This window comes from Onychomys torridus, chromosome 5, assembly GCF_903995425.1.
Source record: "Onychomys torridus chromosome 5, mOncTor1.1, whole genome shotgun sequence".
Taxonomy (NCBI): domain Eukaryota; kingdom Metazoa; phylum Chordata; class Mammalia; order Rodentia; family Cricetidae; genus Onychomys; species Onychomys torridus.
Genome location: NC_050447.1, coordinates 32,726,464 through 32,738,803, shown reverse-complemented (window position 1 = coordinate 32,738,803; position 12,340 = coordinate 32,726,464). Strand labels below are relative to the sequence as shown.

The 12,340-nt window shown below is 48.5% G+C and overlaps 1 protein-coding gene across 3 annotated transcripts; it reads right to left on the bottom strand.

Annotated features, from left to right (window-relative positions):
• Positions 1 to 218: 218 nt before the first annotated feature.
• Positions 219 to 9,625, bottom strand: Ces3 (carboxylesterase 3). Of its 3 annotated transcripts, XM_036187792.1 has the most exons (13): positions 9,535 to 9,625; positions 8,342 to 8,546; positions 8,097 to 8,235; positions 7,797 to 7,930; positions 6,749 to 6,902; positions 6,530 to 6,634; positions 5,303 to 5,395; positions 5,045 to 5,185; positions 3,117 to 3,197; positions 1,839 to 1,986; positions 736 to 885; positions 514 to 592; positions 219 to 414 (listed from the first exon to the last, which is right to left on the bottom strand). In XM_036187792.1, the coding sequence occupies exons 1-13, from the start codon at positions 9,623 to 9,625 to the stop codon at positions 219 to 221; spliced, it is 1,716 nt and encodes a 571-aa protein (XP_036043685.1). The 3 variants fall into 3 exon arrangements, with proteins under 3 accessions (XP_036043685.1, XP_036043687.1, XP_036043686.1); XM_036187794.1 differs by lacking the exon at positions 736 to 885; XM_036187793.1 differs by lacking the exon at positions 5,045 to 5,185.
• Between the last annotated feature and the right edge of the window lie 2,715 nt (positions 9,626 to 12,340).

Sequence of the window (12,340 nt, the reverse complement as noted above, 5' to 3'; positions counted from 1 at the left end):
AGGAGCTTGTGCAAGGGTCCAGAGGCAGAAACCAGTGTGGTGACATTCCCCTAGTGTACTGCACCTGTCTTGCAGTGGCTGATGTTTTAAGGAACATGTGCTCACATCAGCCTGGTCCAGGTTAAAGTTTCTGGGTAGAAACAGAAAGAGGCTACCCTGCTGGGACTCCATTACTCTTTGGGTTGGCCCCAGTCAGGAAGGTCCAGGTAGGTTCTGCCTCAGAGTTCCTCTGGAGATTTTCTGGTCTTCTGCTGTTGGTACCACTCTTGGATTTTTCTGGGCAGTGTCTCTGACCAGAACTGTAGCCGGTTCTTCTTTAGGTTCACCCCAGTCCGTGGTTTTAGGCCAATCTCCAAGTATTGTTCTAAGTGGTTTAACTGGGGCCAAGAAGGCAACCCCTTGCCATTGGGGTTCCTGGGTGAGAGGAACGAGTGAGAACCAAGGGTTGATCCTATGCCCTGGGTAGGGGCAGATGTGAGGCCCCAAGCCTGGCATGTGCTACATCCTACTCACCCTGTGTGTGCAAACTGGGTCCATTGGGCCATCATGGTCAGGCTTAGCTGCTTCTCTTCCTCTGTGGCCTCTGGGAAGGCTGGTAGGAGGGACAGATCTGCATCAGGGTCAAGTGAGGCTTGGACTATGCCCAAAGGTCCCCGGTACAAACTGAAACCTCTGTTCCTCAAAGACCACCTTGGAGCACTGTAGCCTAGGGATTGAATGTTTGTCTGTCCTTACCCAGGAGATTACTCTCATCTGTGAGGAAAGGACCTCCAAAAATGAATGGACTCTCAGACCCATGGTCAGCCTTCACCCAGGCTGGCTTGAACTTTGCAAAAGAACTGGGTATATGCTGGAACTCGTACAAGAAGACAGGGCACCCGGCATCTACAGAGAAGGCAGGATTCATGTTAGGTGCCCACAGTTAAATCAGGGCATCTGGCAGCACAAGCTTGCAATGACATCAGTTGTCATCATCATCATCATCATCATCATCATCATCATCATCATGGTGCAGACCAGAGACAGACAGCAAGAATTCCTGAGCTCTCCTCTGATTTACTATGCAGCCAAAGATGACCTTGAACCCCTGATCCTACTATCTCCACTTCCTAAGTGCTGGGATGGAAGTCAACATATCCTGCCTGCCTGATACCTCTGTGAGCTGTATCATTTGTTCCACACTCAGGATGACCTTCAGATCAGCAGTTCTCAACCTGTGGTTCGATACCCTTTGGGGGTTACATAAGAGATATCCTGCATATTGGATATTTGCATTACAATTCATGACAGCAACAAAATTCCAGTTTTGAAGTAGCAACGAAATAATTTTGTGGTTGGGGATCACCATAACATGAGCAACTGTGTTACAGTGGCACAGCTTTAGGAAAGCTGAGAATTACTGCTTTAGATTAACCTTCACTATATTTTCCCTTTACATATGATGAAAGTGAAGTCCAGAGAAAAACCTCTAAATCTTGCCTGAAGTCATAAGGTTAAGAATCTGGGCTGTTATAGGACTGTGCCAGGTTTGGGGGAAGCATTTACAGAGAACCAAGTTTCTCACTGAGTGAATGATTCCCCAAGAAACACTCAGTGATGAGCCCTGCTGGGGAACCTTTGCGTAGGTCACTTTAGCTCTAGGAACCTCTGTTTCATCTGCAAAGTACTGTGCCAGAGGTGCCATCCACTTCTGTGATGTTGCATCTCAAAGAAAAAGGGCTTGGAGGCGGCAACAGGTGTGGGATGCAGGGCATCAGGGGACTCTATACCTATCAGCAGCTACATCATCACCTGTGATGGTACAGGGAAGTCAGGGCAGGTGGCAAGAGCTGGCTTACCTTGGAGGTGTCTTGAGAAGTTCAAGGTAGGAATGACAAACACGATATCGCCTAGTAGTTCCTGGAGGGCATACCTTGCAGCTGATGCATCTGAGCCATTGTCTAGGTATTCATCTATGACGGTGGACACAATCTCAGGGGGTATATCCTGGAGTGAGAGGTCAGGCTCAGGCCTATTCAGGTGCTCCAGCTTTGGCAGACCTCCTACAGATCATCACATCCTCTACTGTACGTTCTTTCACATCCTGGGGCTCATGTTCCAGGGGACAGCTATCCACCCCCTGCCTCCCTGGGTGTTTTATTAATAGATTGTGTCTGGGTAGGATAAGCTCAAGTGTAGAGTTGAGTGTTAGCCCTGCAGCCACTGTCAGCCCCACATCAAGCAGGTGTCTGGACTACTCTGAAAGTCAGCATCTAGTAAGTTGTTTGGAAGCTTATGTGAAGTCTGCAGCACTGAGTGTGGTTTGGAAGCAGTTGCTAGGTAGAAGTCAACTGGGAATAAGCAATAAATGGGGGTGTCTCATAATTCCAGAAGGCGGCAATGAGGTTGTATGAAGGAGAGGGCTCTGGGGTTTCCAAAGAAGAGAGCACACATAAGTGTTGCCTGGCTATCTAGTCAGCTCTTCACGTACAGTGCCCAGTCTCACTAGGAGAGTTCAGGTGAGCAGGAAGCATCGTCTCCATTAGAAGTGGAGCTGTGGGCTCAGAGGGACTGGAGAACTGGACAAGTGACCAGGGCTGGGACCTGTCTGATCCCAGGTCACTCTAGCTCCATACTTGACAATGAGATCTTAACATTTGTGCTCTGGGGTCACTTTTCTTATCTGTGCAACAGGGGTACTGACAGTTTCTGCTTCACAGAGCTGCCATGGGAACCAAAGAAGATGGATGCCTAGCTGTATGCTGAGCATGACACTGTCCTGGGTATGTAGGGTGTACTCCCGAAGGGGTAGTCTTCCATGGGGATCCCCTTTGAACCATACTGCTTCAAACTAATTTTTTTTTTTTTAGACAAAGTCTCACTCTGTAGTCCAGGTTAGCCTAGAACTTACTTTGCAACCTGTAGGGTGGCCTAAAATTTTCTGCAGTTTTCCTGCCTCAACTTCCTGAATGCTGGGATGATGGTCCAGAGTCACCACTCCTGGTCTCTTTAATTTTAATGGATTAAGATTCAACAATTGGGCCAGAGATTGGGGGCCAATAAGCAGCTTTGGGAGTGGATCAGAGAGTGTTGTACGAGGTTCCCAGCAAACCCCTCCCTCCTTCCTTTCACCTTACTATAAGGGCCAAGAAGGGCCTTGAAATCTCCAGCAGCTCCTCCTGGCTCAAATGTTCCAAATTATCCAGGATATTCCAGACCTGTGGGGACAGACACCAAAGGTTCTCTCAGTATAGCTCAATAGCTGCCCTCCATCCTCAGGCCTGTGCAAGAGGGCATTCCTAGGCCAGCATTTACAAACTCATGATAGAGCCATGGGTAGTCAAAGCCACAAGCACACAAACATAACTGAGACAAATCTGATTTTCTCATGGCAGCATCATCAGGGAGGAGAATATTTATTTAATATTTTTCTTTTTTTGTATCTCTGTGTACATGTATTTGTGTGCACATATGTGTGTTTGTATACACATGTATATATATTTGTGTTGTGTGTGTTTGTGTGAACATGTTTGTGTGCATGTAGGTCAGAAGTTGATGTTGGTTGTTTTTCTCAATCTCTTTCTACCTTATTTTGTGAGACAGAGTCTCTTACAGAACCTGGAGTTGGTCAGGTTGGCTAGATTGGCTGAGCAGTGAGCTGCAGTATCCCCCTGTCTCCATCTCCCCAGCACTGGGATTATGGGCATCCAGTGTCATGCCTGGCCTTTCTATCGGTGTGCTGGGGATGGGGCTATGGTCCCCCATGGTTCACCTTAGAACCTCATGGGTACTAGTTAAAAACATCACATTACCTGGTATGTTGGCTCATGTCTAATCCCAGCACTTGAGAGGCTGAGGCAGATGGATAGGCTCAAGTTTGAAGTCAGCCTGGGTTACACAGTGAGTTTAGGACAGCTGAACTACACGATGAGACTCTGCCTCAAAACCAGAAACTAACTAATGGAAGACCTCAGGCAATAAAAGCAAGCAAATGTTGGCTTTATATTTTACAGGTGATTTTGTTTTTGAGATAAGAGCTCATGATGTAGCCCAGGTTGGTCTCAGACTTGAGACATGCCTACCTCTGCCACTTGAGTAGATTACAGGAGCATCGTTGGTTCCTGGCTTAGATATCTAGTTTTAATAGCACTTGACATCTGACTTTTTGAGTTCAAATACCAGGCCATGAACTTACTTGAACTTCCTGTGCCTGGGTTTTCTAATCTGTGAACAAAATGTCAACAATCTGCCTCCTAGGATCCTTGTGGGACTGAGTTCATGTGTGTCCAGGCCCTGGCACAGAGAAGCCAATTTTTGTGGTGGATTGATTTTCAGTAGAGGATGTCAAGACAAGAAGCCTTTTGTTTCTTTTTTGACAGCATGGTGTCCGTTGAACAGAGCACTACACTGTGAGCTGGTGTGGCCCATACTAGCAGCTGCTCAACCCACAACGTGAAGAGACATGATGGACTCTTCCATTGTGAGAGGTTTCATCCACCGAAAACAATTGATGGCTTAAGGGGTAGGCTCAGGATTAGAGTACTTTGCTAGCATGTGGGAAGACCTGTGTTTGGTCTCCAGCATCATTGGAGAGAGAAAAGTTCTGCGAAGGTGAGTAGACAAGTGAAAATGGAGGAATGAAGCCAGGTGCCCAGGAGTACAGCATGGTGGAGCCGCTCTTACGGGCACTGTGTACACAGACTGGATTAGAAGGCACCTAACCCATCATGTTCCCAGTGGCTGAGTGCTGTCAGAAACCCGGGAGTCTTAGTCAGTTAGTCTCTCAGGCAGAGTCACACTCCCCTGTTGCTCAGAATAGCATATATCAGCCAGCCACCATCAAGAATGCGCTGTAGGTTAGCACTTCCCAGAAGACCACTTTGCAAAAGCTGCGTCTTCAACATAGGGAGCATTTGCTTGGTGAAGTGAAGCTGAATGGCCTTCACCCTTTCTCACTCATCAAATGACAGTTCCAGGATGCTTGGAGCATGGCTGCTGTGGTGATGATGTGGAGAAGACTGTCTGGGCAGGGCCTTGAAGAGCACAGGTGCCAGAGGACACTCACCTTGAGCATGAGCCAGCCAAACTCATGGTTGTTGACTCCCAGGAGGTAAGGCACAGTGGGGAATTGCTTCTCTGTTAGGAGCTTCTCTGGGCTTCTTGGAAAGAAGGAGTCGTTGATTATGTAGGAAATGTTCACATTTTTCTGCAGGAAAAAGCAAGGCAGGAGGCCGACTGTCAGAACCCAGCCTACTGATTCAGCAGGAACTGGACAGGGCCCCTCTCGACATTGTCTGTCATCATCCCCCAAGAGGTGACATACCTGCTTGTTAAGGTCCCTTCCTTCCTTCTGCAGCAGACACTGCACCAGCTCAGCCGAGGATACGGAGCTGCAGGCCAAGGAGTTGGCAAAGGTCTGAGGACAGACGAGAAGAATGTTGCCTCTCAGACACACCCTTCACCCTTCTTGAGCACTGTTCTCTGTACTGAGCTGTGATGTCACTGTCTGGACCCAAGGCTAGCCTGAGAGACCTGCTACCAGCTTATTGGGGGCGGGGGGCTGATCCCTGTTCCTGTGTCCCCTTCATCTGTCTGAGACTGTGTCCTTTTCTAATTCAGTAATAGTTTGTGGTACCAATAAGGACACACATGGACATGTCTGGCAGGGAATGGAAGGGGTGCTGAGTTTGGAGCAGGGCTGAGAGGCTGGAGGGATGGCATCCAGAGAGACAGAGGAGGTCTGAAATTTGTGGTAAGAAAATCTCTCCCCTCTATAGTGAGGTGAGGGGTATGCTGCTGCTCTTGGGCAGACAAGGAGCAATGTGTCCTGCTGAGGTTCCCGAAATATCCCTCAAACCCAATGTTATTGCTTACTCCATCATCACAGCCAGGGCCTAGGACCAGCTGAACTAATGATAGGTCCAGCCGCTCATTACTTACCCCATCAGTGTCTCTAGAGCTTGTCTAGACTCTACCTTCACTGTCTCCCTGACCTTGGACCTCCAGATTGCTCTCTCCATTCCACCTTCCACTCCATGTGGCTTAGATTTGTTTCTCTGCCTCTTCTAGGCCTTTGCATTCTGCCCAAACTCTCAGGCATGGTCTTTCAGGTGTCTGTATTACCCTCTACTTCTTCATTAATTCTCTTCTTGGCTGGCCCCTACCTGATGGCTTCCTGCTTCTATGACCCATCACTTTGTTGTATGCCTGAAGCTTTTGCGTGCACAGTTCCTATCAGGGAAGTTCTTGGTGGCATCTTCTGGCTACTCCTTACAAGGGGACAAATCTTGTAGGCAACAGTGTGGCTGGGAATGGAAGGCTCCCAAAGGATCCTTGGGGAAAGGTGAGATCCCTAAAATGCCCCCAGGGAAGGACCGGAGATAACCTTCTCCAGAAAGCTATGTCTGACTGTCTACCTCCTGGACTGCACAAGTCATTGCCTCTGAGCCTATTGGTGACTCCCTAGTGGTTACTCCTTCCTCTCCAAACCTGACCCAAAGATTAGCAGAGAGTAGGTTTTGAGGCACAACACTTAGAAGGAAAGGCGGACCTGAGCTTCAGGCCATGGGTTCATCTCCTTCAGTATCTTGTTGTTGATAACCCCACTCTGGGATATGGCTCTGTGGAAGAGCCCCGCAGACCGTGGAGACAGGACCTGGAAACAGCAGAGAGGACAGATGATGTCAGCAGGCAGAAGAGCTAGGAGGTCTGGGGCCACAGAAGCCCTCTCAGACCTGGCTGCAGTTGCTACTTCTCTGTGATAACTCACCAAGGATGAGACGATCATGCCACCAGCAGAGTTACCAAAGATCGTGACACAGTTGGGATCACCCCCAAAGGGGGCTATGTTTCCCTGCACCCAGTGTAGAGCAGCCACCACATCTAGGAGGCCTCGGTTGCCCGGCATGTGTTTGTCTCCAGTACTAGGGACAGGGCAAGGCAGTGATTAGCACAACATAGTTCCCAAGACATAATTATTTTTTTCTTGCACTCTGCAAATTTGCTTTGAAATCAGTCACCAGGGCATTGGGCACTCCTCTGCTCCCCAGTCCTGTCTTGGCTATGAGTCACCACTGGCACCTGTTTTCCCAGTATACTGTGTGGGCAGATGTAGCAATGCAGTTAGTCAGAGGTGGCTCTCAGATGGATAATAGAGCTTGTTGCTCTTTGTCCCCATTTCCTGCTAGGGCTCTAACTCCACTCTTTACCCAAGTTCAATGTTCAGTTCTGGCTTTGATTGGGCCCTTCCCATCACGGAGCCCTGGGATATTCTCTGCCTCTCTCTCTCCCTCTCTGTCTTCTCCTCTCATGTGTGTGTGTGTGTGTGTGTTAGGGCTCTAACTCCACTCTTTACCCAAGTTCAAAGTTCAGTTCTGGCTTTGATTGGGCCCTTCCCATCATGGAGCCCTGGGATATTCTCTGCCTCTCTCTCTCCCTCTCTGTCTTCTCCTCTCATGTGTGTGTGTGTGTGTGTGTGTGTGTGTGTGTGTGTGTGTGTGTAGTGCATGCACATATGAATTCCTGTCAAGTGTACACACATGGAGGCCAAACATCAATATTGGGCATCTTGCTTTTCTGCTTTGCTTCTTAGTTTTTGAAACAGGATCTCTATTTGAGTAGTTCGGGCTGAGATTATAGACATATGCAGTCACATCTAGCTTTTATATGGATGTTGGGGCCCCCGATTCATGTCTTCACGTTTGTATAGCAAGCAAACTTTACTGGCTGAACACCCTTCCCAACCCCTCCACCCTTACATTCTTATGAGAAGGCCTTTCTCAGGGCTGCAATGTCCTCTTCCAGGCTGGCTATCTTACCTGAGGAAGCCAAAGATCCCAAGGCGGTACTGGACAGTGACTACTACAACATTCCCATAGGCAGCCAGGGCTGATCCATCATGGGAGGTGGCGGAACCAACTACCAGAGAGCCCCCATGGATCCATACCATGACCTGTAGAAATGACTATGAATCAGTGACTCCAGCTTCTGGGATTCCAGTCACCCACCTAGCTGCCCAGGGTATTCTAAAGACTTTTGAGAGTGTTTAGGAAAAGGGGGTGTAGAGGGGCAGATGGCATGGCACAGCTGGATGGGGGGGGGGCCTCTGGACTGTATACCGGCAGTCTGGCCCCTGCAGTGGCTTCAGTGGGGCTGTAGATGTTGAGGATCAGACAGTCCTCAGAAATAGAGTAGATCTGAAGTTTTTCGTTGAGGGTGAATCTGCCGTTGCTCATTCTCTCTACATCCTGTAGGCACCTGCAGCCAAAGGGGATCCCAGAGCCAGCAGTCAGCTCCACACACCCTAGTGTCCAGCTGTTGCCACCACCCTGCCCTTTTGCCCACCTCCTGCAGGGGTACTCACATTGGGGGATTGGTGCTGGCATCCCTCACACCTTCCCAGGGCTGTGGTGGAAGTGGGGCTGAGAACCGCAGAGACCCCAGTGGTGCCTGAGCAAATGGAATGCCCAGGAAGACATTCACCAGGTGGTCGGTACCCTTCACACCCACCTGCCGGCCTCTCACACGACCCAGTGGGGTATCCACTTCAGGCTGAGGGACATTTGGTCCTGAGATCGGGAGAGAGGGGTCGCTGGGTGGGTCTACAGCCTCCAAGAGGGGATGGATGAAGGCTGGACTTTTAGAATGAAGGAACATTTGTTTCTCCAGTGTCTATTTTGTGGCGTTCTATTCTGAGTACTCTCCACACAGTATCATGATTGAGCTCTCCAGCAAGTGGTTGTCTTCATGATTACTATTTGTTTATTCTTGAGAAAGTGCACTCTGGCCTTGAATTTGCTATATAGTGGCTAGCTTTTAACTCCTGATCCTCCTGCCTCTATCCCTCAGTGCTAGGATTACAAGTGTGTGTTAGCACACGTGGCTCCTGTCTCCATGGCTGTTCTTGACTTCCTCTTTTTTTTTTTACCTTGTGTTGCATCCTCTAGGCTTAATCAGACCTGCTGCCCACTGAAACCTCAGGTTACTCACATGCTAAACACAGTATGAGAGTCAGCCTTGTTACTTTCTGTCCAGATGCCTTGACATCTGGAGCCTGGTTACTTTAAGTCCACTTGTGAAAACAAGAAGGAAGTCTCTCAGTTTCTCTTTACTTGTTCTGTCTTCTGGTGGCTTCCCTGTATGGCCTCCTGGGGTGATTCGCACCTCCATTTTTCAGGGGACCGTGAGTAAGCTTCCTATGTGACACTCTTGGTTGTCTTACCAGGACTGATTAAAATAAGTCTTGTGTCTCTTTAAAGCATAAAGATAAGCTCAGTGGTAGAGCTTGCTTGCCTGGTATGTTAAGACCTTGGGATCAGTCCCTAGAAAATAAATAAATACCGTCGCCATCATAACCCATCATCTCCTCATGGATCCTACAGATAATAAGACCCCTGCTCAGAAGGACACACAGTGCCAACATTCTTCTCTACTGGACCCCTCTCCTGAGAAGGCTGCTCACCCTTACTGGTCCCTGCCTCACTCTTGTCCCCTCCTTCCTCAGGTTTCCTACCGAGCCAGAAGCCCCACTTTGCAGGTTTAGGGAGTGTGTCTTACCAATGCCTAGGGCGGGAAATGCCAGGAGTAGACAGGCCACCCAGACTGGGACACTGGCCCCAGCTTGTACCGTTGTCCCCATATTTCTCATAACTGACAGTGGAAGAAGCTGTGGAAAGCAGGAGAGGATTTACCTTTTATAGTACCTTTCATCTTGTAAAAATTAACTTGGTCTGCCCTAATTGGTTGGCGGCCAGCTCTGGAGTTAAGTATGCTCTGGCTGCTCCCAGAACAGAATAAGGACTGTCTTCCGAGAGGCCTGATAATAGGGTGTCCTCTGGTGTTCAAATACCAGCTCCAGCCTGGCATGATGCTGCACTCTTAGAATGGCAGTAGCTGAATTCCAGGTCAGCTACACTCTGAGCTTCCTGTAAGACTCAAGGCGAATTCCTAGTCCCAGAAGGAGGACTAGGCAAGGGGAAAAGAGGAATCCTTCCAAGCAAGACTAAAACCCTGAAGCACCAAGACTTCTCTAAGTTGCCCAGCCCAGCCCATGTACACTGTGATGAGGGATTGGCTCCAAGGCCCACTGCTTTGCTGGTATATGATGGTACTTTTTATAGGCTTATGTGTTGGGGTTTACAACTTTTCAAGCCTAGGTGGCATTTTGCTGTCTTCTCTACCTTTAAAGGGTCCCAGGTAGCCATTTTGACTCCATTTAGGCATTACCCTTTTGAGTGAATCCCAAAGGAACTCTGAGCCTACAGCAAAATTCTGCCTGGCTTCACTCTTTTTGAAAACCCACCAAGCTATCAAGACCCCTTATTGGCATTCTGAATATGCATAGTCCTGGTGCCATTTGTCCACCATGAAGGTCTGCTGAGGGTGTAAGTGTGACCTGAGCCTGCTTGGTCCTTGACTATCGCTGCTGAGTGTGTCACCATGATATTGGAATCCTGAGGTGACCATGTTCAATGAGCTTGTAGAAGGAATCCCAGCCCAGCCTTTAACAAAGAACTAATAGTCTCTTGACTATTATTATGGGGGGGGGCGTCATTCATGATTTCTGAGATGTCCACAAGGCATCTTTTCTATTATTCTAAAGAGAATATATAGGTATGTATGTGTGTATGTTTTATAAAACATATTTATTTTATTTTTTGTGTATGGATGTTTTCCTGCATGCATATCTGTGCACCAGGTATGTACAGTGTCCTCAGAGGCCAGAAAAGGGTGTTGGATTCCCTGGAACTGGAGTAAAAGAGGCATTACCAAATCCAGGCAATCAAATCCAGGTTGTTCAGAAGAGCAGCCAGTGCTCTTAACCACTATGCTTTCTCTTTGGTGCCCCACATGGATTTTTTAATACAAGGTCTCACAATTAGCCCAGGCTGGCCTCAGACCCATGCTCTTCTTCCTTTCATATCCCGAGTGCTGTCCAGGCATGCTCCGCCATGTTTTGTTTAAGCAGAAAATTTAGAGGCACATTTGCTCAAGGTCAAATAAGCAGAGGCGCTGCCGGAAGACTACAGAATTTCTTACACTGGACACTATCTCGTTTGCCTCATCCTTGCCACATCTGAAGTCCGTGCATAGACACCCGCCCCAAGTCTCCTCCTCGCCTTCCTCAGGCTAGCTCTTCTGCACCTCTGCTCCGGCTGTATTTTCCCCCAACAGCTGCCAACTCACCCTCATCTAAGAAGTATCCTGTTCAGATTTGGGGATGCAGCTCCACGGTAGAATGCCTGCCTCGAACATGTGAGGCCTCGGTCAATCCCTAGCACACCAATGAACAAAAGATATTACACTACCCAACTGCTCTTTGCCCCGTTTTCTGTCTTCTTTACAGCAAAGCAAAGATCATCTGTTGTTGGGTCTCTCCTTTCTCTCCTTCTAGTCTCTCCTGGAAGTTACCTTTCACATAATCAACAAGATCAGATGAGGCTTGGAAAGGAGGATCCTGCAGGAGTGTGGAGCAGAGAAACCCTGCCTCTGAAACTTCTCCAAGACGCCAGGAACCCTTCACACTCCTGCAGGAGTCTTTACAATCACTGTGCTAGCAGGCACAAGTCCAGTAGAGGTGTTGGCGGTGAAGATGAGGGAGCAGAAAAGGGTGACTGGAGAAGCTGACAGGAAGGTGGAAGCAGAAGCTGAAAGTCCAGGGGGGTGGGTGAACAGATAGGATATCCACAGATGAAGAAACAGAAGTGACCTTTGGTCGGTAAAGGGAGTTATTTGAACAAAGACATGTATGTATGTTGACGCTGAGTGAGCCTTTCATCTTCTTAAGGAAAATACCACCTTGCTTTCAGGACTCACAGGTGCCTAGGCCCCCACTAAAGTTTCCCCACTCTTTACAGTTCATGGTCTGAGATTCAGCATAGCACATTCCTACTTAGTCATGGCTCTTTTTCATTTGAAATGCATCAGAAACTAGCACTTTCCAAGGCCCCTCACCCCATAGTTGAAATCCAGTTCAAGGCCACTTATCTTACTTGGCAAATCTTTAGAATTTCACTTCCTATTTTCAGAAGGCTCTGAGGATTATAAGTAAGCCAGACTGTGCCCAGGAGCCTGAGTTCCTCGAGGAAGTGATGTGGGGCTCAATCCTAAACAGCCTGTTATGCCCCCGGAAAACTGGCCATGGACTCTGCATCCTAGCTCTGCAGGTGTCCAGTCCAGTGCTGTCTGGGTCCCTTCTCAGTAACTTCATGGGCATATTTAGCATTCACCCTGAACAGAGGAGTCAGCACACAGTGATCACTGCTTCTCCTTGTCTCTACTGTTCAGCATGGCCTGTTGTCAAGTTACTATCTCTTCTTTAAAATGCTCTGGTTCAAATCAAGGTTCCAGCCCTGCCTGACTA

Bases quoted from the DNA above. Each gene is read 5' to 3' on its own strand.
- Ces3 (XM_036187792.1), bottom strand. From the start codon at position 9,625: ATGAGAAATATGGGGACAACGGTACAAGCTGGGGCCAGTGTCCCAGTC. The intron at 1,987-3,116 runs GTAAGGTGAAAG...CTCTCACTCCAG, and splicing joins GGCCCTTCTTGGCCCTTATA to GATATACCCCCTGAGATTGT. The intron at 886-1,838 runs GTAAGCCAGCTC...CCTTCTCTGTAG, and splicing joins CTTCTCAAGACACCTCCAAG to ATGCCGGGTGCCCTGTCTTC.